This window comes from Nilaparvata lugens, chromosome 4, assembly GCF_014356525.2.
Source record: "Nilaparvata lugens isolate BPH chromosome 4, ASM1435652v1, whole genome shotgun sequence".
NCBI lineage: Eukaryota > Metazoa > Arthropoda > Insecta > Hemiptera > Delphacidae > Nilaparvata > Nilaparvata lugens.
This window is the reverse complement of record NC_052507.1, coordinates 63987586-64015020: the sequence shown is the minus strand read 5'-3', so window position 1 is coordinate 64015020 and position 27435 is coordinate 63987586. Positions and strand designations below refer to the sequence as shown.

At 36.4% G+C, this 27435-nt stretch overlaps 1 protein-coding gene across 2 annotated transcripts in view; it reads left to right on the top strand.

Annotated features, from left to right (window-relative positions):
• Positions 1 to 5290: 5290 nt before the first annotated feature.
• Positions 5291 to 27435, top strand: part of LOC111064225 (structural maintenance of chromosomes protein 5) — a 71033-nt gene continuing 48888 nt past the window's right edge. For both annotated transcript variants that reach the window (XM_039426165.1, XM_039426167.1), the window contains exons 1-5: positions 5291 to 5413; positions 7268 to 7460; positions 13597 to 13728; positions 18447 to 18601; positions 23242 to 23456. In XM_039426165.1, the coding sequence (XP_039282099.1) occupies positions 5351 to 5413; positions 7268 to 7460; positions 13597 to 13728; positions 18447 to 18601; positions 23242 to 23456 (758 nt within the window). In that variant the 5' untranslated portion in view covers positions 5291 to 5350. The remainder of the gene's footprint in view (positions 5414 to 7267; positions 7461 to 13596; positions 13729 to 18446; positions 18602 to 23241; positions 23457 to 27435) is intronic.

Here is a 27435-nt window from a genome sequence, read left to right as displayed (position 1 = left end):
CTGCGGTAGGTCCAAAACTCAAAGGCTTGAATTCTCTTTTCACATAATTTATTCAAGGTCCATGCTTCCATGCCATATAACAGAACTGGAAACACGAAACACTTAAGGAGACGAATTCGGAGATCCATTTTTATATCTCTTGATATCAGTAGACTCTTCAATTTGATAAATGCAGCACGTGCCCTCTCTATCCTGATTTTAATTTCAGTGTAGTGATCAGCGTTAGAAGTTACCCGGGCCCCAAGATATGTGTATGCATCTACCCGCTCCAATCTCTCATCTCCAGCAAAGAGATCATCCAAAAGAGGTAAATTTTTAGTAAAAATCATGTACTTTGTCTTCTTGGCATTGAGACTTAGACCAGCTTCCTTACTTGCAGTGATGACACTATTCAACATTCTCTGGAGATCCTCTATGTTCTCAGCCAGCAGGACAGTATCATCAGCATACCTCAGGTTGTTGATGGGTATGCCATTGACTTTTATCCCTCCTGTCTCATCTTCCAGGGCCTTGCTGATTATTTTCTCCGAATAAATGTTGAAGAGAAGCGGTGACAGCACACACCCCTGACGAACCCCTCTCTTAATTTCCAGCTCCTCACTACACTCTGATTGCACCCGTACTGTAGCCTTCTGATGATAATACAAGTTTCTTATCAGGCGAAGATCATATGCATCTATTTGAGACTCTTTCAGGATTTCAAATAGCCTATTATGTTGTACCTTGTCAAAAGCCTTCTGATAGTCTATAAAACAGGCGACTATTGGTTGGTTCACATCTAGGCAACGCTGCACAATGACATTGAAAGCAAACAGAGCCTCCCGTGTACCAAAACCATTCCTGAAGCCAAACTGAGTATTTGATAAATTCTCTTCCAGCCTGTTGTAGATCCTCCTATGAATTATCTTGAGCAATCCCTTCATTGTATGACTCATGTGTTATTACATCCACAAAATATGAAATTTTCGGTATGCTGGAAACATTTATGTTTCAACAAAACATCATAGCTGCGTGGTAGTTTCTGAATTTATTATTCAACACATAATTTATGTTTGTCAATGTCGAGTTATTACATCCACAAAATATGAAATTTTCGACATGCTAGAAACATTTTTGTTTCAAAAGATAAATGGGTGTGGAAACTAGAAAATTTCTCAGAAATAGTTGAAATTATTTCTCCAAATTTCATTGTGAAGTTTTGAAACAGTCTGAAGAACTTGGTTGGCCTCTCACGAGTTTCAAGTAAAGGTGCGTACAGATTCACGCGCCGCGAACATGAGCAATTCACTTTTAATCAGCTGATGCCAAGCTTTTTATATCTGTATCTTAGCGTTTCTGTAAAAATACAGATATAATCAGCTGGCTAAAAGTGAATTGCTCATGTTCGCGGCGCGTATATTTGTACGAACCTTAAGGTTGCAACCATAGTGGAGCGGCGAAGGTAGCTTGCTTCAAGCTTGCGAGTGTTTTGATTGTAATGCATGTAATTAGATGGTGGCGGATAGTAGAGCTGTATGTTTCGAGCCATTCAAATACATGCTTTACATTCAACACTCTCAAGCTTGAAGCTACCTTCGCCGCTCCACTATGTTTTCAACCAAAGGAGATTGACTGCATCGCTACATGGAGAGAAAGTTGTCATAGTGACGGTCATTAATTTTTATATACTTACTAGTTATAAGCATTACAGCATTAACAGTTATCTATAATATAATAAAGGAAAGAACGGGCTTAGGGTAACCGTCCACTGGAACCGTATTCAGCCGATCCGTTCGGCCGTTGAATCATGATTGAAATTTAACATCCTTTTGTGCAACCGGGCCTTAATTTTATTTTGTATCAATCGCTATTATTTGATCAGGGTCACTTGTTTCTATTGTATAGCTTCTTATAAAAATATGGAGTATTAACAAGAAACACAGTTAACATTAAGAAGTACTCTATCAATACCTTATAGTATCTTACGTCACAAGGATGGGAAGGGGCCTTTTGCAGTCGCGAATGATATTTCTAGTCGAGGCGTCAGCCGAGACTAGAATTTCATTCGATCACTGCAAAAGACATTCACGTCCAAGTAACGTACACTATTTTTTGTCATAACAATCTAAAGAAGAATAATTGAAAAATAGAAAAAATTACCTGCTTTGTGTTGAAGTTACTACATGCATTCTATAAACATAACCCAGTTTACAAATTCCGAATCAGGAATTTTGCTGAAGTTGACAAAACACCCACTTGGAGCGCTGAACGTGTTTTATTTTTTGTATAGTGAGGTCCACGTTATAATGGCAGTGGATAAAGATAGGAGAATAGCGATGCCGATTCTCTGCATTAATTAATTATATTTCTACACTGTCAAAAACATAATTGGCATCGTTGTGGACCTAGAAAAGGATAGTACCACCGGCGGCTTTGTCGAATGATAGACAATGATAGCAAAACCAAAGTTGATTAAATACTGTCATTATAACGTGGACCTCACTATAGCAGTTTTGCTCCTATTTCGGAACTAGGAAACATACTCGACTGTAAAGAAAACATATGGTTTCATTACAGTCGAGTATGCTATAATGAGAATCATATGTTTATTTGTTCTGCAAACAGCTGTTTACCGGCTTAATTTAATGCATGGAAAACAGCTGAGATTGAATGACTATGACAAAAAATTTATTACATCACTATCAATTTGATTATGTAATTGAAGGAAAATTTATTGTAGAAATGCTGATTGCCAAGTTCTCCCAAGCTTTACTCTTTTATTTATTCATTGTGCGTCTGAAGACAGTCTACTCCAATTACTAATGACATAGTTATGATTAATGATTCATGATATTCAATGATATAATGTCATGTCGGATTGAAGAATGAATTATCTTCTAATAACGTATCTTTCACTTCCGTAAACTTTCTGTATATCAGTAAACATTTTTCACTTTTCACTGTTATATATTGGAGAAGGGAACTTTTCAAAGATATAATACCCAGACAGATTAACGGTAGGCACGCACCAGTTAGTCAAGACAAGACTAGTCACGATTAGTCACAATACTTCACATAGCTTCTTATGAAGCAACACACACCGATTAGTCATTGCAATTAGACATGTCTTCATAAGCAACTAAGTGAAGTATTGTGACTAAACGTGTCTTGTCTTGTCTTGACTAACTGGTTTGTGCCTAGCCTAATTGAAATTTGAGATTTGAACGTTAGACATGGATAGAAATCCCCAGGATCTTCATGTGAATTCGTTTGATGTTATTCATAAACTACAATTTATGATTTTTGAGGCTGATTCTATAATATTGTAGAAGTATTTTACAATAATATAATCATGAATTTAATGATTATATTTTCATTCATACAATAAGTACATCATCAAAAGATGAAAAAATAAGATAACCTTGAGCTAGTTCTCTCCCAAATTCAGATAGGGTTATATATAGTCCGAAATAGGTTGAGTCTTGTAGTTCTTCACTTCACAAAATTTTCAGTCCACATATATTATATGTTCACAAAGTAGATTTTCAAATTTAGATTCTTCAAAACCAAAAATAGAAAAGATATTTCACATTATTATCACTAAAATAGAGAAGATTCATATATTGAAGAAATAATTCTGAAAAAGGTTCGAAAAAACAAACTTAATTCTATATTAGTGTGCTTTGTAGTTGATTTGCTCTTTTCAGAAATTTACGACATGTATTAGAATCCTCAAATTTCAGTACAAACGTAGTCTTTCTTTTAAGTCTGGTCAGTAGTTTTCTAGTTTCTCAAACACTTCCCAAATATAATAATGAACCATTAAGTTTCATTCAGCTGGGCACATCGCCCTTAAGCTTTTGAGGTCGTACCTAACGAACCGTACGCAATTGGTGACTGTAGGCAGTGATAATAATAAGTCTAATAAGTCTGCATTGCTAAATATAGAATCAGGCGTGCCACAAGGCTCAATACTTGGCCCTTTTCTTTTTCTTGTCATGATAAATGATCTGCCTGCCTACATAGGGTCTGATACGGTGCTCTACAAGGATGACACTACATTCTTGCACACCAATAATGATTTGAGAGGCCTTATCCAAGAGACGGAGAGTACGATGGAACGAGCATCTCTCTGGTTCAGGGCGAATGGCTTTGTATTGAATTCAGATAAGACAGAAATAATCAATTTCAATTTGAAATACGGAGCTACTCTCAACGCATCTAGTATAAAATTTCTTGGTGTACATTTAGATCCAAAACTCACTTGGGAGCCTCATGTCAAATATGTAAGCAATAAGCTGTGTAGAGTGATCTATCTGCTGAGAAGCCTCGCTAATACGGTACCAAAATTATATTTACGGACAGCATACTTTTTTTTTCACAGTCTCATGTCTTATGGTATTCTTCTATGGGGAAATTCAGCGCACATTAACGATATTCTCCTGCTACAAAAAAAGCCGTGCGAATAATCACGGAATCACCTTATTTAGAACACTGTAGGCCTTTATTCATAAATAATAAAATTCTGACAGTAATAAATCAGTAGCCTACATATATTCTGTTTTGTTATACACTAAGGAGAATCTGCATCGTTATCAATTAAGAAATACTGTTCACTCTGTTAATAACAATAGACAGATCTATATTCAATACCAAAGATTGTCTAAATCTTTAAACAGTTTTGAAGCAGTTGGGCAAAAGGTGTATAATAAGTTACCGCTACACCTCCAACAAACACCCCTAAAACTGTTCAAATTAAAGGTGCACGATTGGCTGGCAAAAAATCCTTTTTATGAATTAAGTGAATTTTACGAGAGCAGAATCAGCATACCTTAATTCTTATTGTTAGCACGTATGAACTAGCTGCTTAATTTTGTAATATTGTCTTTGTTATTTGTAATATTTGGAAAAGTAATCTAAATAGCAATGTAATAGTAAAATGTGTTTCTTAATGTGTGACTGTCTATTTCATGTTCTATTTGTGTGACTTTGTCTTGTGCTTTTTTGGCTGGCTGACAATAAAATTGAATTTATTTATTTATTTTATTCTGCTCAAAAATCATTTCCAAATATTAATAAATATGGTGAACTCCTTGAGTTTGGAGCTTTGATTCCTCAATCACTATTTTTTACAAAAAAAACACATAATTGAAATGTTTGGGATAGAAAAATAATTTTGAATGATTTTCTTGCACATTTTTTCCCAAAAGCGAAAACTCAGTTAACTACTTTACGCCTAAAACGGTTCTTTATGATATATTTCTGTAACAATTTCTAACCTTAAATTTCTCTACTTTCGTTATAGCTCAAGAAAAAAGCCCAAAGCAAGCAGGAGCACTTGAAGAAGAAGGAGAAGGAATTGGAACCGATAATGAAGGAAATTTCCAAAGCAGAGCAAATGTTTTCCAATGTCGAAAATGAAATGGGTCGTCAAGTAAGTTTCTACCATTCTATTGAACATTTCTACATTCTCACCCCCCAGTTTTTCGTACGTCGGCTAACGTTTAATCACGATTGAATGTTGTACTTTAATCGAGATTAGTGCTAACCGATACGTTTGGTTTCACAAAACAGAAATTTCAAGCGATAACGCCGATTAAACTAACCGGCGTAAATAATTTTTAATTCTGATTAGTTGGCACCATTTTAACCGCGATTAGTTGAAACGAAGAAAATTTGGTTAAATTTTTAGAATCGAAAAATAATGCTGGTTAAAAGTAATCGACGTAAAATATTTTTAACAGGCCATACACGGGGAATTAAATCCAACTAACGCCGGTTAGGTTAGGTTAGGTTGGATTACCCTACTGATACCTATTCCTATTAGTCTTCCTATTAGTTTCTGGTAAAAATTCAAAGTATGGGCTAAATATATGAATGAATTTCATTCATTAATAAAATAGAGAAGTGTATTTAGCTGATATTAGCATTCAAAATTAGATTCTGATTTTTGAGGTTAGTTTTCGATCTGTTGTCGTCTGTTAGCAGTATAGCACTTGACACTGGCGACAGAGAATTTTTATGGCACATGCGCGCATGCCTCTGTATTGAATGGTCAAATTCACCGCTTCAATAACATAACCTCATTTTTACCTTAAAACATACCTATCATTATCAGTTTTCTATTATGTAAATATTCTCTCTTATTAGAACTGAAATCAAACTCATTTTTTCTTTGTCTAATTAATATTGGACCATGATCTCGTTTGTTAATATTTTTTCAGTTTTAAATTCTCCGCTTGAATAACATAACCTAAATTATTTTGTGTCAGTTAAATTACAGTGTTGCCGGATTGTGAAACCGTTCAAATCTTGGTTAGTTAACCGGTAAACTTGATCTGGATTAAAAGCAAACCGATCTTGGTGGAACAGAAATGAATCTGTAATACTAACGCTGATTTGTTAATCGACGTTATTGTCCATATTTAACAGACGGACGTGCAACTCTGGCCCTTAGTGAAATTCTAGTTATTTATACAATTGAGTCATAAATTTCATTAGAATTGAACAAACAGGCTCAGCCCAACACATTGAAGCCTGGTTTTCATTAGTTTAGTTTGTGGTAGAGTTTCCTGGGCAAGTACTAACTATCTTATGAACTCTCCCAATGAAAACGTTCATAGTAGAGTACTAGTTTTCAGTAGAGTAGAAGGGTGTAGCACCGTGGGATAGTACTCTACCACTTGCCTTCCCCCACCACCGCTTCTCACTCTACTCTATGCTAATTAAAACAGTCTCGAGCTAGTAGTCATGCCATAGGCAATCAAGTTTAAGAAGTATTGTTAATTATTAAAAAGTATTAATTTATTCAAAAGTGTTAATTTATTTAAAAGTATTGACATTTTAAGGTTAGTTCTGTTCCCTGGACAACACACTTTAGTACTATTCTCAATTGTAGTGAAAACAGTTATCATTCTATTAATTCCTTAGAAATAATTTGATAATGGAGATCAAATTTAAAGAAAATTTAAACAAAGCAATAGCCGTAATTGTCTCTGCAAGCAATAGATCAGCCGCATATATCAATGCTTTTTGTAAAACTTATGTGGCTGAACGGAGATAATGAATGTTCCATATTGACACTACTCTGTTTTCACCGCTTCCTTTAAACCTATGGTTCTAATCATCCCGGTGTATCTGCTCAGATAATATTATTATTGATTCTTGTATATAATATTCAAAATATATCATACTCAACCAAGGAAATATATATTTTCATGATTCATGAATTTAACAGTAAGAAATGAATTGTGAATGTTAAACGAAATGTTTCATTCTATTTTTGTAGAATATTTCTGCTCGAAACGATTTTGCCGATACAAGAAGGATGCTGCAAGGAATCCAAGAACTTCATGAGAAAGTTGCAAGAATCAAGTCATGTCTAAAACAAAAGATTGAGGTCGATTCAAGAGTAACCGTTGAACTGAGGACTCTTCAAAACGAATTGGACAGGGTTCAGAATAGTATCGATTCAGTGGATGGTGAGTTGACAAATTTCTTGCAACCAAAAACAAGCTTTGAATATTTTTTAATCGAGTGAGTGAGTGAAGGTTTGTTTATACAGAGTGTTTCAGAAGTAGTGTCGAACATTTTAGGGTATTGTTCCTGGATGAAAAAAATGTCGTATTTTAAGTGTCCAAAACTCATAGCTTGGTTATCCTTATAGCTGCCATTTTGTTTTTTTTTTCACTTGAAAATTTTTATCTCAAGAACGTAATGATGTATTGATCTGGAATTTGGCATGAATATTTATGTTATGAAGACTCAACTTTGAAAAATAAAATAAAAAAACAGGGCCCTTCTTCTAGCTCCAAGACTTTCGCAATCCAGTATGATATGATTGGCATTCTCTTTACACTGATTACGAAGCCTATACATCTGACTTTCATTTCTGAGTCGAATTGTGTGGAGATGTTTCCTGAAGTGACAGTGTCCAGTTATAAGGGCAATCAACTGTTTGACCTGACCTCTAACCAGACTCACGAGCCAGCTGGTGAAGCGAGGGCTTGCGTCTGCCAGCAGCCTTTTGCCAAGTACTTGACCAGGGTGACATAAGTCCCTGGACCATTTACTTATTGTATAGAAGGCAGTTGTTTTACTTATGCCACAGCCCGGCTCTGGGCCAAGGAATGGCATACTGGAACCCCGCTTAAAAAGCTCATCTGCACGCTCGTTACCTCCTATTGTCCTCCTACATGGCCAGGTACCCAACCAAGATGCACAGATTTACGAGTTGCAAGCCTGCTGAGTGTTTTGTGGTACTCCCACACCAATTTTGGCCGGTTGCAGACGAACCACTATCGCATGTGGGATGTGGGACCGACATACCACAGAACAATACGACTAATGCAGAGAGACTTTCACACTACATTCGTAAAAACGCGCATTAGTGAAACAGTTTTCAGATGTTTTTATGATACTCGTGGTTTTTATCAGATGTTTTTATCATACAGCTGTTTTCAAAGTCACAGCGACTTCGATTGTGGTACAGAAGCTAGGGGAAGCGTAGTGCTCAAACCTGTGGTACGACAATCGCAAGGAAAATAATTGCATACTACAGCGCGTAAAGCCGGCTCCAGACATGCATCATTCGGCAAACACCGAGCAGCGACTCGCCGAATCGCTAGTAGTGTGGATGAATGTTTGGTATTCGGCAAGCAGTGAACACTCGTGCTCGTTGTTTTCCCGGTCGGTGTGGGACTTTTCAACACATCAAAGTGGACGAATCTTAATAGAAATGTACATACCATATGTTAATATAGAACTATAATCTAGAGATACTACCTCTCCGAAACAGATGGTTAAAATTGGTAACTAAAGTAATACCCAGTTCAATTTTGTAAGGTTGGCATTAAGTTGAGGAAGGTTTCTAAACAAGATTTGAGTTCTGTCATTTTATTATCATGGACGTACAAGGAAAATGCACCAAGTGCAATTTTTCCAAACTTTGATTTTTCATTATTTTTAAATTAATTCTATAAACTATGAATATTAAATCATATCAAATCAAATAATCAATTATCAAACAAATGAAGAATATCTCATTTCTTGCAGTATGATATTATTTTGTGAAAAATCACTATAAGGAAATTATGATTGATGTTAGAAATTAGAAATTGATTTCCTGAGAAATTTGCTTTTATTGATTCAATGGATTCTCCTTGTATGCCCACTTATGTTAGTACAAAGTTTAAAAACTTATCTATATTATAATAAAGAAAAAACTGGCTTATACACGTACGGGATAGGAAAATTATGTTTCATGCATCATTACGCCTAAACTACTGGACTGAAATTAACTTGAAATTTTGCATATAATTAACCGAAGATGGTTTTAGGCCTACTTCAAGCTCTTCAAGATTCTACTCGCTCATGTTTTTAATTAGTCAACTTTTAAAATAGCCCCTTGCTGAGCACGGGTTACCTGCTAGTGAATGAATAATTCAAATCTTGATAAAAACTAGATAATAATAACCAGTCCCGTCCAGGTTACTGAATTATTTAAAAATTTCTACAAATATTTTTTTTGAATCAATTGAAGTTAAAATTCTAGGGCTTTTCATGTCCTATAAAGTTATTGACCCGGGTACAAAGGGTTAGTTTGGTTCATTTCAAAGCAGAATAAGCATGAAGAGCATCTTCAATATCGAGATCGTTTATTTATTTATTTGGTTAGCTCAAACAATACAATGATCGAGAAAGAAAAAACAGGCTATTGCCTAAAACTTTTTCAATTTCCTAATTTAGTTTCAAATTGTCCAAATATTATACATAGGTTATGTCCATTTCAATTTCTACACCAAATCACAATCTGAGAATATAGATTAGAATAAAACAAACAATTTTAAATTTGGATAGATTGATAGTAAAACTTTCATAAAAACATGAAACAAACTTTAAATTCACAAAATAAAGAATGAAACCACTTAAATTTTGAGCTCGAAAATATCACGTTAACCTTAGCTACATAACAGCTGTTTCATGTTGACGGTATATGACATTCAGTTGACGAGTATTTGCTATTCCCAAAACGAGCAACTGTTCGGCAAACCACGCATGTGTGTGTAGATGTGTGCTCGTTAATCGTCAAATATCCAGACGAATAGTTCGCCAAACGCCGAACATTCGCTGCTTGCCGAATGATAATATATGTCTGGAGCCGGCTTAACGCCATGTGGAAGTATCAGTGCCACTGCCATTCCTGCCAATGGTTGAGTTCAAAGCCACTGATCGGTGAGTGAACGATGAGATCGGTGAGTGATTGTGGCTCTGAACGAAGTACTGTTTTGTCGTTGAACGATGCATAGACTCACATGCAGCGCTAGATTATTTGGAATTGAAATCGGCCATTAAGGGGACAGTCTGGAAGATTATTACATACTAAAGATCTTGCAGATCTTTGTGATCTATAATATTCCAAAAAAATATATATTATATAATATCTCGCGCTAAAATACCTCAATGTAACCTTTAATTTCAAGTAAGAGCTAGCATTGGGAAGGCATAGGTATTGTGCGTTTATACCTCTTCAAGGTCTTTGGTCTAACTGATAAGAAAAAAATACGTCATATCCGGTTCGTTCACTGATCAGTTAATCGTACTTTCCACCGATGGAAAAGAACGTAAATAGAGTAGCTGAACGTAAACAGACATGGCAGGAAACGAGGTTGTTTACAAATAATGGACTCCATTATAATGTATTTGGGAGCAGAGAAATGCATGATTACATAAATTCAATAACATTTTTTAAAATATTTCACAAAGCATTTAAAACTACTCCAATCACCTGATGGTTTTCTATTTTAATTGATTACAATGAAATAGGTAAAGTTCTAGTTTTGTTTACAAAATATGATCAACAGGGGAAACATCTGTCAGTCATGAATCATGAGCAACCGTTCAGCCACAGAATACACACAAAATGGAAGGTATCAATCTAACAAAGATTTGAGTGCACCAAGACCACGACACATGACTGCATCATCTTGTTAGAAATTAAAACTACTGTTGTATTACAATGCTACACTTTCTTTCAATATGGCGGATTATGGCGTCAATATACTAGCCGACTTTCCATTCTGTGGTTCATCTGTAATCACTAATCTGTGATCAGGTTTTTTACTGAACGTAAAAAAAAACCGATGGAATTGATCAGTGGCTTTGAACTCAAACAATGTATTCCATATGCGCTGCGTTTGTGGTAGGCCTACCACAGATGGAAAATAATCGCTCCCACATTCCACATGCGATAGTCGGTCGTCTGCAACCGGCCTTAGACTTGATTTCATTGGAGTCAAGAGCCTTGAGGGCTGTCTGACAATCTGACAAGATCACTGTATGCTTGTCGCAATAGCGTCTGGCTATGCCTGTGTTGGAACAAGCAATACTACCATTACCATAGAGAAACAATAGCGTAAGTAGATATCCCATGGTATATGGCGTTTATGTCGCAACTTTTACTGTTATCCCAAGCCGATTACTGTGGATTATTGACGATTTTTACTGTTTTGACCGGGTAAGAGTGTAAGAACGGCACAATATAAGAGATTACCAGCGTCATAAAGCTTCACAGGAAAGAACTACGTGGACTATCAGCTTGAGATAACAGTAAAAATTGCGACATAAATTCCCTATACCATGGGATATCTACTTACACTATTGTTTCTCTATTATATTACTTGGTAGTAATATTATTAGGGACCGGTTTCCGGTTAATTTTTAACATCTTTTTAACCGGTCTTTTGAGTATCAATAAATCTGTGGTTTTTCGACAATTTCTTAGGGCCGGTTTCCGAACTCAGGATTTAGCCAAGTCCTAGACTTTAAACAGCTGGAGTCAGAAAATTGGCTTTCCAAAACGGGGCGTAGTCGCAGCTTTTATAACAGTAGTCGCAGTTTTTATTTTCTCATTTCTATAATTGGAAACGTTTTTCCTTGACGAAATTAAACATTCCTAAATAATTCAAAATAGCTGAAACTTCACACTATTTTCTCTTTATTGTATTTTGTGTTCAATTTTCTAGTTTTTCGAAATTTAATTCAAACGTGACTATGACAATGACTGCGACTACGCCCCGTTTCGGAAAGCCAATTTTCTGACTCCAGCTGTTTAAAGTCTAGAACTTAGCCAAATCCCGAGCAATAGTAGGTATTGGCACAAGCCATGATGCCCCAAATTTGTGTCAGAAAGATGGTACAGTGTTGTCCCAGACCCGTAGCCAGATTTCTCTACAATGAGAGAACCGTCTGTGTACCAGACAAGGTTACCTAGGGCCCTTGATAGAAAATAACATGTATCAATAGATAGTTTATAAACATAAAAAAAACATAATTCGTTTATTTCACTGCATTTTTACAATAATTGGTAATACAAATACATACATTAAACATAATGGTTGAACATTACAATTGGTAATACAAATACATACCTTAAGCATAATAATTGAACATAGATAATAATATTAAGCATGTAACAGAAAAAAGCACAGTGCATCCCTCTTTAGGCTAAACCTGTGTTGAGGGATGTCTCGCTCTCTAGTTGAGTCAACTTAATTATAATACAATAACAATTTTGAGGTATCAAACAATAAAGTAAATTTTATACAATAATCAGTGTGCTTTTCACAAGATGGGATTATGAATCTTTAACAATAAATTACATTTGAATGAGGACAGCAAAAAAATGTAGATAATATTACACCTCTATTAAACGTTTTTCTTCATAGAAGCGATTAAGTCTATTCTTAAACAAATTGTAACTGGGTGCATCTGATATATCTGATTGCAGTTTATTGAAAAGTCGTGGTCCCTTAGCAAAAGCATGTAAGGAGGCCACTCTACTTCTTGTGAAGGGTTCTTTTAATTTATTAGCAAGATTTCGACGAGTGGAATATACATGTTCATCCATAACTGGAAACTCTGAACGTCTTAAATACACAAATTTCAAAAGATTTATTTCAAATAGGGTATCAACACTAAAAACGCCAAATTCTCTATACAATACTTCGGTTGGATATCTTATGGGTCTCTTTAAACATATTTTTATTATTCTTTTATAAAGAATTATGAGAGGTTGCAAAATTGAACTCCCACAACTTCCCCAGGATACAATACCATAGCAGATAATTGACTGTATCAGTGCCAAGAATACCATTCTTAATTGATAGATAGGAAGGACATTCCTTAATTGAACGAATTTATAAATTAATTTTCTAATTTTTGAACAGATGTATGAAATGTGCGAGCTCCACCGTAAATGTACATCCAATACTACACCTAAATATTTTATTTCATTTTCTTTCTCTAATGTAGGACATCCACAGCTGTAGTATGGACTGGCACAATTTATATTATGTGATACTAGTTTACAGTCAGTATTATCTGGAGGCAATCAAGAGGACGACAATGAAAAGGGAAGAAATCTAGTTTTTTGAATATTCAAATGTAGGAGACTATTCTTTAACCAGGACTTGATAACATCAAAGCATTTATTAGCTCTCTGGAAGGTGATTGGTCAAGTTTCCCCCCCAAACTATAGCATCTGTGTCATCCACTGTTAAGAATTCAAGTTGATTATTCTGTTCAATTATGTTGATTTTTTGTTAATAATTATTCTAGATACGGAGACAAATGCTCGCCTGTATGAAGTAGAACAGAAGTTGAACGTGGCTACTCAGGAGAAAGCGCGAGTCACCAACGAGCAAGACGAGAAGAGGCACTCCATGGAGTGCATTCGTAATGAGCTCAGAGGTGAGATTCTTCTTTCTAAATATTCATTTATATTGAGCTCGTTTTGGGAACATGGTAAACTGTTCTAAGCGGTAAAAAGTTCCGCCTTTCATGGGAACCATTTTATTACATTACATTTATATTTATTAAATTAATGATTGGGAGAGAATCAACAGGATAAACCCAAAACTGTTCCTCTCCCTAATTTTGATAAAAATAGTCCAAATGAGGACTATTAACAGTAAATGTTCCAAAATCCAGTTTCCGGTTAATTATTCCTGCCTATAGTGAGGTCGACATTATAATGGCAGTGGAGAAAGATAAGGGAACAACGTTGCCGATCCTCTGTCTTTTCAATGTCTTCTATAGACGGTAGCTGATCCAGGTTTATTGATGTAATATCAACTGTTCATTCTCGTTTAAACTAATCAATTATATTTTATTAAGCAAGAAATTATCATTTTCAATAATTTCATAATGAATTTTCATAATTAAGATGAAATATTTTGTTATGAATTATTATTCCTGCCTATAGTGAGGTCGACATTATAATGGCAGTGGAGAAAGATAAGGGAACAACGTTGCCGATCCTCTGTCTTGTCAATGTCTTCTATAGACGGTAGCTGATCCAGGTTTATTGATGTGATATCAACTGTTCATTCTCGTTTAAAATAATCAATTATATTTTATTAAGCAAGAAATTATCATTAAATTAAGAAATTATCATAATTAAGATGAAATATTTTGTTAATGAATTATTAATTCTACATTGTTAAAAGACGATCTGGCAACAGAGCAAAGCGAGAAAAGAGATAGTGTTATCCGCTTTGTTGAATAATAGACAAGGATAGCAATACCATTGCTAATCAAACACTGCCATTATAACGTGGACCTCACTATAGACTTTAAACAGGAAACTGGGCGTAGTCGTAGTTTTTATGATAATCTTTATTCTCTCATTTCTATAATTGGAAACGTTTTTCCATGACGAAATGAAATATTCCTAAATAATTCATAATATCTGAAACTTTACACTATTTTCTCTTTATTTTATTTTGTGTTCAATTTTCTAGTTTTTCGAAATTTAATTTAAACGTGGACTGCGACTTCGCCCCGTTTCGGAAAGCCAATATTTTCTGACCTCAGCTGTTTAAAGTCTAGGTGCCGGTTGCACAACATTCGGTTAAATTTTAACCGTGATTAATTCCAGAAAAACCAATCAGAGAAGCTATCTTTTCTAAAAAAAACGCCTTCTCTGATTGGTTCTCGTGAAATTAATCACGGTTAAAATTTAACCGGCTGCTGTGCAACCGGCACCTAGATCTTGACTAAATCCCGAGCTCGAAAACCGGCCCTAAATGTTCCAAAATCCAGTTACCGGTAAATTATTCGTGCCTCGCACTCTGACCGCGGTGCATTCAGAATGTACCACAATCGGAGAGCTGTCATTGGTCAATAGTGTAATGCTGGGCTCTCCAACCTACGGCCCGCGGGCCACATCCGGGCCGCCAACAATTATTGCAACAGATTTTTTAAAATAATATATTTACACAAAGAAGGTAACCTAATTCCATTTTACAGTTCTCTCCCAGAAAAAGACTTTAAAAAAATAAAAAACGATGCTGAAGCTATGTTTTCTCTTTTTGGATCTCCCTACAAGTGTGAGCAGACATTTTCAAAAGTTTAAATCCAAATACCAATCCACCTTATCAGATGAACATTTGAAATAAATTCTAATGATTGAAACCACAAAGTTTGATCCTAAATGGGCGGACATTTTGAGTGGAAAACAAATGCAATATTCTCACTAAAAATAAGTATCATCTTGTAGCTTGGTAACTTTTTGTAAATTCGTGTATTGTCAAGTTGTCTTATTATTATTGAAAAAAGTTATATTTTGTTTAACTTGCTAAACTCATGCATTCTCAAGTTTTCTTGTATTGAAATGTAATGAATTGGTTTGTTCCTTCCTGTGTTTCAATTAAACCTACTTGAAACTCCTTATATTATTTTAATGGAAATATAATAATTTTACACCCCCCAAATCCCCCGTCGTTTGTGGCCCACAAGTCAAATTCCACGTACATCCTTTTTATTGGCCCTCTAAGCCTCCCTAGAAGTAACAATGCGGCCCTTGGATGGAAAAGGTGGAGACCCCTGGTGTAATGGAAGCAATTGAAAGTAGATATTATTAGGAGTAGTGAAAATTTTATTAGGGAACGTAATATTTTATTTGCTGGCTGCCTAGCATAGGCTACGGAAAGCTTGCATTTTTTAATTGATGGATGAGTTGAGGATCTTTCTCAGGGTTGGGAACTGCCTAGCTAGCATCCCAGCTTGGGAAAGATAGTTTCCATCCACTCGTCCCATCAACAGTTTCCGGCTCTTCTTCCCCCCTGCCGTAGTCTAGTTTCCACGTGTAGGCCTAGGAAGAGTCGGACCTTAGACAAAAATGCATTCTTTTCGTGCACTCTTCTTTTAACCGCTGAAGCAAACGGAGCGCGTTCAGAGTCCGGGATTCAAGCCACCAACTATTTTCGGAAGTGTGGATCACCCAAAACATCATGTTAATGGACTTCTTCAACGTCTTCATTATGGGTGAGTCCCAAAATTAATCTTACTCAAATGATGAGGGGCGATCGAACTTTATTAGCATAACGATAGGTTTTTCTTTTTTATTGTACCGTTCATTATTTTTTCAATGTTTTTGTATTAGGCTAGGCAGCCAGAGTTAAGTCTAAATTTATGTAAACAATCGTAGAGAAAATGTTTAAATTAAACCAACTTTCACAGAGTAAAAAATAACCTTATATAAACCACGTTCACCCATTATAAAATCAGTTATTAATACTAAATCTACCCGATATATTACAACAGGATGAACCGTCTGCGCATGTGCTGATAGCCTATTGGTTCACCATAGCTTAGCCACAGAATACATAACCAACAAAATGGATGTTTGATAACCATTCGTTGAATGCTTTCTTATTTATAGAATATTTGAGGTGGGAGAAGTGCACCTGCACATTTCTCCAGATGATAAGTTTGTAAAGCAGCCTTTATTTTATTTTTATTTTATAAAAGGTTACTATAACGCGATTTTATAAATAGATATAAAGTAGCCCTGAATACTTACGAGGAGGGTGAATCAAATGAAAACCTTAAAAGTGTTGTAAAGTTCCGAGAAGTTGCAGGATTGATCCGGTATTTGGCAGGGATGTTCGTTGAAACTCACACAATGGCCCAGTTGCACAACAGCCGGTTAAATTTTAACCGTGATTAATTTCACGAGAACCAATCAGAGAAGGCGTTTTTGAAAATACGGCTTCTCTGATTGGTTCTCGTGGAATTAATCACGGTTAAAATTTAACCGGCTGTTGTGCAACCAGTACAATGACTACCAGGTGCGTTGGTGACCTTGCTACACGCCACTAGCAGTGACTTCAGTTACAATATGGCCGCCTCATTATCAATATGCACCGCGTTAGATCAGCGATCAGTCATTCGTTTCTTGAGCAGTGAAGGTGTCAAACCAATGGAAATTCATCGCAGGATGACAGTACTTAAGTGGGTCCAGAAACAAACATTACTATATACCATAAACAAAAAATTTGTGTGGAGCAATCACATAACTTTCCTTGCGGTTATGAGAATTGATCACCTGACGCTAGTGTTCACGCGCATCACAAGTCTACTTATAAACAAAGATCTGAGCCAGCTGGTGACAGGACAATAACGCTGGAGACATACGAGGTCTGCTATCTCTTCATAGTGAATCATTTAATAGAATCAACAGTTTGCAATTGGATTATCACATTTTCCTCGAACTTCGAGCTTATTTTCAATTTAGGTGAAAATATTAAAACTAAACATTAATTGTAGAGATTTTCATGCTCAATCTTTTCCTCTCGATTTTTTTTGTTTAAATTGTATCTGAAGCCAGATAATTGGGAATCTAAAATCAAACTTTGCATAGATGTGGCGGAGCTCCTGAAATTTTTACAGATATTGGATTTGTGGCAGTTGATAGAGCTTATCAATGACTTTTTAGGTATAAATTTGATCAAAATCGTTGGAGCTGTTTTCGAGAAAATCGCGAAAACCCTGTTTTTGACAACATTTTTGCCATTTTAGCCGCCATCTTGAATTGCATTTGATCGAAATTGTTCATGTCGGATCCTTATAGGGGAAGGACCTTAAGTTCCAAATTCCAAGTCATTTCGTTAATTGGGAGATGAGATATCGTGTACACAGACGCACATACACTCATACACACACATACAGACACACACACACACACACACACACACACACACACACACACACACACACACACACACACACACACACACACACACACACACACACATACACATTCAGACCAATACCCAAAAACCAGTTTTTTGGACTCAGGGGACCTTGAAACGTATAGAAATTTGGAAATTGGGGTACCTTAATTTTTTTCGGAAAGCAATACTTTCCTCATTATAAAACTTTGGTATCATTAATTATTAATAAATGAAAATCCCAATTAAATGCTGTAAATAAATTGCTTTTTTACCTATGGTAATAGAGCAAGGAAAGTAAAAAATAATAAATGTAAGTTTCACTTAGTTGTCAAAGTAATTTATAATACTTTTAAGGTTTTCATTTGATTCACCCTCGTACATTTTAAGAAGTACTAAAAGTCGTTTGTATCACAAGTCGTTCAAACTTTGAAACTTGTTTTGTGATTTCAGCGGTGAACAACAAAATAGAGCAACTGAAGAACGTACTTGTGAAGAAGTTGGCCCTATTGGAGAGCTATGACAAAGACGCCTGCCGAGTTCGCCAGTTCATTGAACAGAACAGAGATGCTTTCAGCGGCCAGATCTACGGTCCTCTGTTCGTCGAGGTACAGTGATAATTTTTCAACCACATTCACTTTCTAAATCTCCATAAAATATTTCAATATTAATAATAATGATACTGAGGGTGATGCCCACATAGGCTTGTGCGTGGGAAATGAGTGAGAGGGATGATGATGAGAGATGACGACTACAATATTTCAATATTAATAATAATGATACTGAGGGTGATGCCCACATAAGCTCATAGGCTTTTGCGTGGGCAATGAGTGAGAGAGATGATGATGAGAGATGACGACTACTTTTTAGGTAGTCGGGACCGACGGCTTATCGTCTCCTCCGAAAGACGGGGTGGCCTTATCTATGTGATTGAGCTGTGGTCAAAAACTTTTGCCCCGGTCGAGATTACAACTCTGAGGCCCGGTTGCACAAAAGCCGGTTAAATTTTAACCGTGATTAATTCTGCGAGAACCAATCAGAGAAGCCGTTTTATCAAAAACGCATTCTCTGATTGGTTCTCGTCAAGTTAATCACGGTTAAAATTTAACCGGCTTTTGTGCAACCGGGTCTGAGAATAAAAACTCAAAAACTGAGAATAAACTACTTAACAACTGTTAAATCGGTGGCTATCTTTAACAGTAATGCCAAATTAAAATTCTACACCTCTAAGGGTAACCGTCCACTGGAACCGTATTCAACCGATCCGTTCGGTCGTTGGATCGGACGAATCTGCCAGCCGCTAATTCGGCCGAATATGGACGTCCATTGGAACCGTTTACGTCAGTCTAGTTCAGTAGTTGGTTGAACTATTGAATAAATATTGAATCAACTACTATCAGCCACCAAAATGTTTCATAAGCAATGATTATATTGAGATTTTGAAAATTAAATAAACAAATATCCACTAAATTAGTTATTCAATAACAATAATCTTACCTTCAGATCCTATTTGTTCAGCAATCTTTGTCTACAGATTCCTTTGAACATCACGAAGGTGATATCTTTTGTCTCGCATATCCCACAATGGAACATGCTCTTGAACCAAACTTATCAACTTTTCATTGTCCATAGTTACAACTTTATAAAACAGAGCAACTTCAAAAAACATACATGACTGTGAAACAATTTTAGGTTAAGAATACTTTGTTGTCTCAGCTCGACTAGTTAGTTCCGGAAAATCCCATTCAATTCGGATCAAAAAATTGATTGGCCGGAGACGGCCGTGCACGGCCGTATAAACCTGTTGCAATGGACGAGCATCTATTCCTTTCTTTGTTGGGGGATCGTTAGGTCGCGTTCGGTAGTTTTCGGCCGATGCTAGTTTGGACGAAAACGGTTCTAGTGGACAGCCCACCTGAAAAAACATCCGTTACAAGTACGGAATAGGAAATTCACTAAGGCCGCATCATCACGTCTCAACTACTGGATTGAACTGATTAACTTGAGATTTTGCATATCGATTCTTAATTTACTGAGGGTGGTTATAGACATTTCAGTGCGTCAAGTTTTCAGTTTAAAGCACTCGTGAGATGTTTAAGACACGCCTCTCAAACTCTAACTCGTGCTTCAAAGACCCTCATTATAAAACTTTTGTATCATTAATTATTATTAAACGAAAATCCCAATTAAATGCTGTAAATAACCCCGAAGACTTCTGCTAATACAAATATTGACAACAGGGTAAACAGCTAGATGGAAATACGATGAGTGCTACTATACAAAAATTATTTGTCAGCCCGGGAATCGAACCCGGTACCTCCTAATTGCTGGTGTAAATAACCCCGCAGACTTCTGCTAGAACCAATCAGAGAAGCCGTTTTATCAAAAACGCATTCTCTGATTGGTTCTCGTCAAGTTAATCACGGTTAAAATTTAACCGGCTTTTGTGCAACCGGGTCTGAGAATAAAAACTCAAAAACTGAGAATAAACTACTTAACAACTGTTAAATCGGTGGCCATCTTTAACAGTAATGCCAAATTAAAATTCTACACCTCTAAGGGTAACCGTCAACTGGAACCGTATTCAACCGATCCGTTCGGTCGTTGGATCGGACGAATCTGCCAGCCGCTAATTCGGCCGAATATGGACGTCCATTGGAACCGTTTACGTCAGTCTAGTTCAGTAGTTGGTTGAACTATTGAATAAATATTGAATCAACTACTATCAGCCACCCAAATGTTTCATAAACAATGATTATATTGAGAATTTGAAAATTAAATAAGCAAATATCCACTAAATTAGTTATTCAATAACAATAATCTTACCTTCAGATCCTATTTGTTCAGCAATCTTTGTCCACAGATTCCTTTGAACATCACGAAGGTGATATCTTTTGTCTCGCATATCCCACAATGGAACATGCTCTTGAACCAAACCTATCAACTTTTCATTGTCCATAGTTACAACTTTATAAAAGAGAGCAACTTCAAAAAACATACAAGACTGTGAAACAATTTTAGGTTAGGAATACTTTGTTGTCTCAGCTCGACTAGTTAGTTCCGGAAAATCCCATTCAATTCGGATCAAAAAATTGATCGGCCGGAGACGGCCGTGCACGGCCGTATAAACCTGTTGCAATGGACGAGCATCTATTCCTTTCTTTGTTGGGGGATCGTTCGGTCGCGTTCGGTAGTTTTCGGCCGATGCTAGTTTGGACGAAAACGGTTCTAGTGGACAGCCCACCTGAGAAAACATCCGTTACAAGTACGGAATAGGAAATTCACTAAGGCCGCATCATCACGTCTCAACTACTGGATTGTACTGATTAACTTGAGATTTTGCATATCGATTCTTAATTTACTGAGGGTGGTTATAGACATTTCAGTGCGTCAAGTTTTCAGTTTAAAGCACTCGTGAGATGTTTAAGACACGCCTCTCAAACTCTAACTCGTGCTTTAAAGACCCTCATTATAAAACTTTTGTATCATTAATTATTAATAAACAAAAATCCCAATTAAATGCTGTAAATAACCCCGAAGACTTCTGCTAATACAAATATTGACAACAGGGTAAACAGCTAGATGGAAATACGATGAGTGCTACAATACAAAAATTATTTGTCAGCCCGGGAATCGAACCCGGTACCTCCTAATTGCTGGTGTAAATAACCCCGAAGACTTCTGCTACTGCAAAATACAAAAATATTTGTCAGTCCCGGAATCGAACCCGGTACCTCCTAATTGCTGGTGTAAATAACCCCGAAGACTTCTACTATTGCAAAATACAAAAATTATTTGTCAGTCCCGGAATCGAACCCGTTACCTCCTAATTGCTGTTGTAGATCACCCCGAAGACTTGTGCTACTGCAAATATTGACAACAGGGTAAACAGCTAGATGGAAATTCGATGAGCGCTACTATACAAAAATTATTTGTCTATTCTATCAGGTAATAAGCATTCCTGACCGGCAATTAGAAGGTACCGGGTTCATAAATAATTTTTGCCCTCATCGAATTTCCATCTAGCTGTTTACCCTGGTGTCAATATTAGCAGTAGCAGAAGTCTTGGGGGTTATTTACAACAACAATTAGGAGGTAACGGGTTCGATTCCGGGGCTGACAGATAATTTTTGTATTTTGCAGTGGCAGAAGTCTTCGGGGTTATTTACACCAGCAGTCTATAACTACCCTCAGTAAATTAAGAATCGATATGCAAAATCACAAGTTAATCAGTCCTCCAGTAGTTGAGCCGTGATGATGCAGCCTTTGTGAATTTCCTATTCCATGGACCTACATGTAACGTGTGTTTTTATGCAGTAGCACAAGTCTTGGGGATGATTTACGCCATTTAATTGGGATTTTCGTTTAATAATAGTTATTCATTAATTTTAGCATTTGAAAATAGTTATTTGTATATCTAGAGTAAAAAGTGCTGTTTTTTCTCCCTGAAGGAAAAGTTTGAAGCCCGAGGCGAAGCCGAGGGCAACAATTTTCCTGAGGGAGAAAAAACATTTTTCACTCGTGATATACACAACATTTTTCCTCCACCTACATATTTATAAAAACTGCAAATAAAATAATTTTTAAAACGTATGTGACCAAACAATGTGTTACAACATAATCTAAAAAGTAAACAGAAACAGCTGGCTTGTAATCACAGTTCTCCTCCGACAGCACTATCTGTCGGCTAAAGTTGTAACAACAATGACAGCCACTACAGCTATGATGAAGTTCCCGTTTCAAATTTGATTAGTTAATAAGTAATATTCGTTGGCTGGTATTTTGAATAACATGGATTAAAAGAAAAAAAATATAATTTTTTTCTAGTATAGTGATATGAAGTTTGTAATAATAATTTCAGCATACAAACATAAATTTTATATATCGATCAAATGTCTGGTTGAGGTATTGAATTTAGTTGGTTTAATGACTACTCTATATGCTTCCTCATCTGGGCTTAGACCTTCTGACCTATTCCAAATGTACGTTTTTAAAATAGAGATGCTTCCCATGTTATTTAAATGGAGTCACTTTTACTCCCTAGGGAGTTTTTCTGTTTTTTAGTACCGAGAGCGAAAAAGTGAAACTTTAGTATCATGTTTCAGGGAGTAAAGTAAGTACTTTTGACAGTAGGTGGAGGAAAATGCAATTTTCATCTGTAGACTGTTGTATCAACTTATTTATTTATTATTTAACTACTATTTACACACTAGTTTATATCTAAAAGAAGTATGTTATATGATTGCAGCTGAATGTTGGCAGAAATTATGCAAAATACGTTGAGGGCTCGATAAGCTGGAATGATAGGTTTGCATTCATCTGCGAGGAAGCGAGTGACATGACCAAGCTGGTGCAGTTGTGTCGCGTCGAGCGCAACCTCAGTTTCAACGCGCTGAAGGCACCACCCAATCGGGGTCCTGCCAGAGAGGTCTACAAGAAACCGTTTTCCATGTCTGAGCTCAGGTAATAAAGTTTTTGGATTAAAGAAACGAGACGGGGCCGCGCCACAGAATACATACAGAATGGAAACTATCAATTCAACCAATGCATTTTACATGACGCCACAGAATACATACAGAATGTAAACTATCAATCCAACCAATGCACTTTACATGACGCCACAGAATATATACAGAATGGAAACTATCAATCCAACCAATAGTCCAGTCAAGGAAGAGTTATAGAGGAAAAAGTTTGGAAGACAATTTTTGACCCCGCAGTTCTGTTCAGGATAGTAAGGAGGTGAACATATCAAAAGTCCCCACCCCTACCCCCTGTGCTAAGGGGGTGGGGATGGTTAAAAGGTACCATTTTTTGGTTTCTCGCATATAACTCAAAAACTATCCATCTTAAGGACATGACTGATCTATACAAAATTGAAGATTACATAAATTCCTACAATATTCATTCTACAACTTTTTCTGTATCTCCTATAGTTCTCGAGATATCCGCTCTTGAAGTTGTGACATTTTTTGAAAAAACACGTTTGCTTCCAATTTTTTGCCATTTTTGCTCTTATAACTTCCTAAATATCGATGGAAAAAATCGATGATGATTATGAGCGTATAGAGTATCAAATTCTCTTCAATTTAATGTATAATTTCACACTTTTACGCATTTCCCTACGACTGTTGCAGCAGCTTTAGTGTTGAGTGTGAAATCTTCAGTTTTGCAACAATAGACCAATTGACAAAGGAATTTGGAGGAAGTGTTTTCAGCACAATTTTTGACTTTGCAGCTTTGTTGGGACCAGTTAGGGGGTGAACATATCAAATGTTCCCAATCCCTACCCCATGTGCTGAAGGGAAGTGGGTGGTTTAAATGTTGCATTTTTTAACTTTTCGCTTCCACGATTATATCTTGGCAACAATGCGTTTAACCATCATAACTAAATGTTCAAAAATTAAGTTTGATAAATTCTCTACAATTTTTGTTCAATAAAGTTTTGTGATATTCCCAACAGTTTTCGAGATATCCGCTCTTGAAAGTGTGGAATTGTCGAAATAACAGGTTTCTATCTATTGTTTTGTTCTTCCAGGGCTTATAACTCCCCAACAGTGCATTGTAAAAATCAATGCTCATTGTAGGTTTGAAGAGCATTAAATTATCTTCAGTTTTATGTATTTTTCCTCTATTCCAAGTTTTCCTTCCATTGTTATAACATCTTTAATGTAGGCTGTACAATTTTCAAGTTTGAAACAAGTGTCAACTTAGCGGTTCCACATCTTTAGCAGTGGGGATGAAGATGCGCACTTTTGCTATGTTTACCTTCTAACTGGTCCCAATTAAGCTGCGAAGTCAAATATTGCGCTCCACACACCCCCTTCAAATTCCATTGTCAAATGATCAATTATTGCAGCGTTTAAAATTTAACCCCCCCAAATTAAAGATGCTATAACAATGGAAGGAAAACTTGGAATAGAGGATAAATACATAAAATTAAAGATAATTTAATGCTCTTCAAACCTACAATGAGCATTGATTTTTACAATGCACTGTTGGAGAGTTATAAGCCCTGAAAGAACAAAACAATGGATAGTAGCCCAGTCACTATATACATTGGTGCATGCAATTTATATTGTAGTTCTGATTTTTCAATATATTATTTGGGTACATAAGAGAAGTCCAGAACCAATTTGTTCATGCAAAATTTCCTTGTGCTAGATACAGGGTGGCCCAAAAACCTCGTATTTTTGGCTCATTTTCCAGTTTTCAGCTATTTCTGCCAAATCTCGTAATCGGACAGAAAAATGTGCTCTTGCCTTTTTTCTAGGATATGAAATTCTGAATAAAATGGAATCATTCGGAACTCTCTATCTCCAATGAGTACTGAGTTATGATTTTTCAAAAATGAGTGAAATTTGAAGAAAAAATCAATTTTGATGAATTTTTAGTTTTTGATCAACAATATTTTCAGATTGTTACCATTTAGATGTATAATTCAAAATCCCTCTGGGCGTATTTTTGGGCTCTACAATCTGAGATCAGGTAGAGCGCTCTATCTCATATAGATTTCCAGGTACACCTGACAACAATGCTCCTTGTATTGTGAAAAACACCTAATTTTCAGCTTCAACCATCATCACCAACTACATAGTCTTCACATTGATATTTCGCACAATGACCTAAGTTCATAAGATTATGTTCTATGAGAATCACCCGTTAGATGCACTTCATTTCAGTATTTCCTAGTGGAGAGGCGCGCTTAAGGACACCTCAAGGATCAAAATTTCAAACACTTATAACTTCTGACACAATGCTCAGATTTCATCGTACTACACGTCATTCTTCTCGGCTTGTCAAGGCGGTCCAAAATCATGCATCATAAATCAAATTCGGTCGAAAAGTGGAAGATTTATTGTTGAGTGTACTTAAGCCCATATTCCAATACACAAAAAATGGCTAATTTCTATATACATTTGTCTATTATTTATGTCCAAGCAAAAATTACCGCAAAAGCAAAAATTATTGAACAAAACTAGCTGGCCCGGCGAACTTCGTACCGCCAAATAGTTGATGCATCTCATGACAAACTTTAGCTGGATAGACACCTGAGGGGGCGCGATGCGGCATTTTGCATTCAGGTGCTTCTTGCTTATTGGTTTGAATGGAAGCACTCACACACACATCAAATCGGACATGGCGTGGAACGGTGTGATAAGGCAATCTTCATAAGATCAACTCTTAGTACGTTGTATCACCAATCCGCGCCTCCTCCGGTGTTCTTAGCCTTAGCTTAATCTGATGCATCACTATATTTTTACTTTCCTTGCCCTATTACCATAGGTGAGGAAAGTATTGCTTTCCGAAAAAAATTAAGGTACCCCAATTTCTAAATTTATATACGTTTCAAGGTCCCCTGGGTCCAAAAAAGTGGTTTTTGGGTATTGGTCTGTATGTGTGTGTGTGTTGAGTTGCGAACACATATTCGCGCTTCCAACCCGCACCGAGCACGCTCCTCCCTCGTACCGCCCTCGTACCACCATCGAACCACAGTCGCACCGCCCACGCACCCATCATGAACGTTACGGAAGATGTTAGATCTTCTCGCGTTCCCCGGTCGAACCACTGTTGCTCGCCGGTCGATCATCAATCGCTCTGCTGGAGTGACGTTCGGTTGCGGAGCAGAGCGACAGTCTGTACGCACCTTATGAGTGTATGTGTGTCTGTGTACACGATATCTTATCTCCCAATTAACGGAAAGACTTGAAATTTGGAACTTAAGGCCCTTACACTATAAGGATCCGACACGAACATTTTCGATCAAATGCAATTCAAGATGTCGGCTAAAATGGCGAAAATGTTGTCAAAAACAGGGTTTTTCGTGATTTTCTCAAAAACGGCTCCAACGATTTAGATCAAATTCATACCTAGAAAAGTCATTGATAAGCTTTATCAACTGCCACAAGTCTCATATCTGTAAAACTTTCAGGAGCACTGCACCATCTATGCAAAGTTTGATTTTAGATTACCAATTATCAGGCTTTCGATACAATTTAAACAAAAAATTTCAAGTGGAAAAGATTGAGCATGAAAATCTGTACAATTAATGTCCAGTTACATTTTCACCTAAAATTAAAAATGAGCTGGAAATTTGAGAAAATGTGATTATTCAATTGCAAACTGTTGGCAACTGTTGATTCTATTAAATGATTCACTATGAAGAGATACCAGACCTCGTATGTCTCCAGCGTTATTATCCTGTCACCAGCTAGTTCAAATCTTTGTTTATAAATAGACTTGAGATGCGCGTGAACACTAGCGTCAGGTGATCAATTTTCATAACGGCAAGGAAAGTTGTGTGAGTGCGTCACACCAGATTTTTTATGAAAATTATCCAACAATCAGTATTTACATTAATTTTATACCTCAATATGGATTTCCTATGTGCTTAGTTAGTTGTGCAGCGGTTTGTATCTTTTCATTACTTATTATTTGGAAA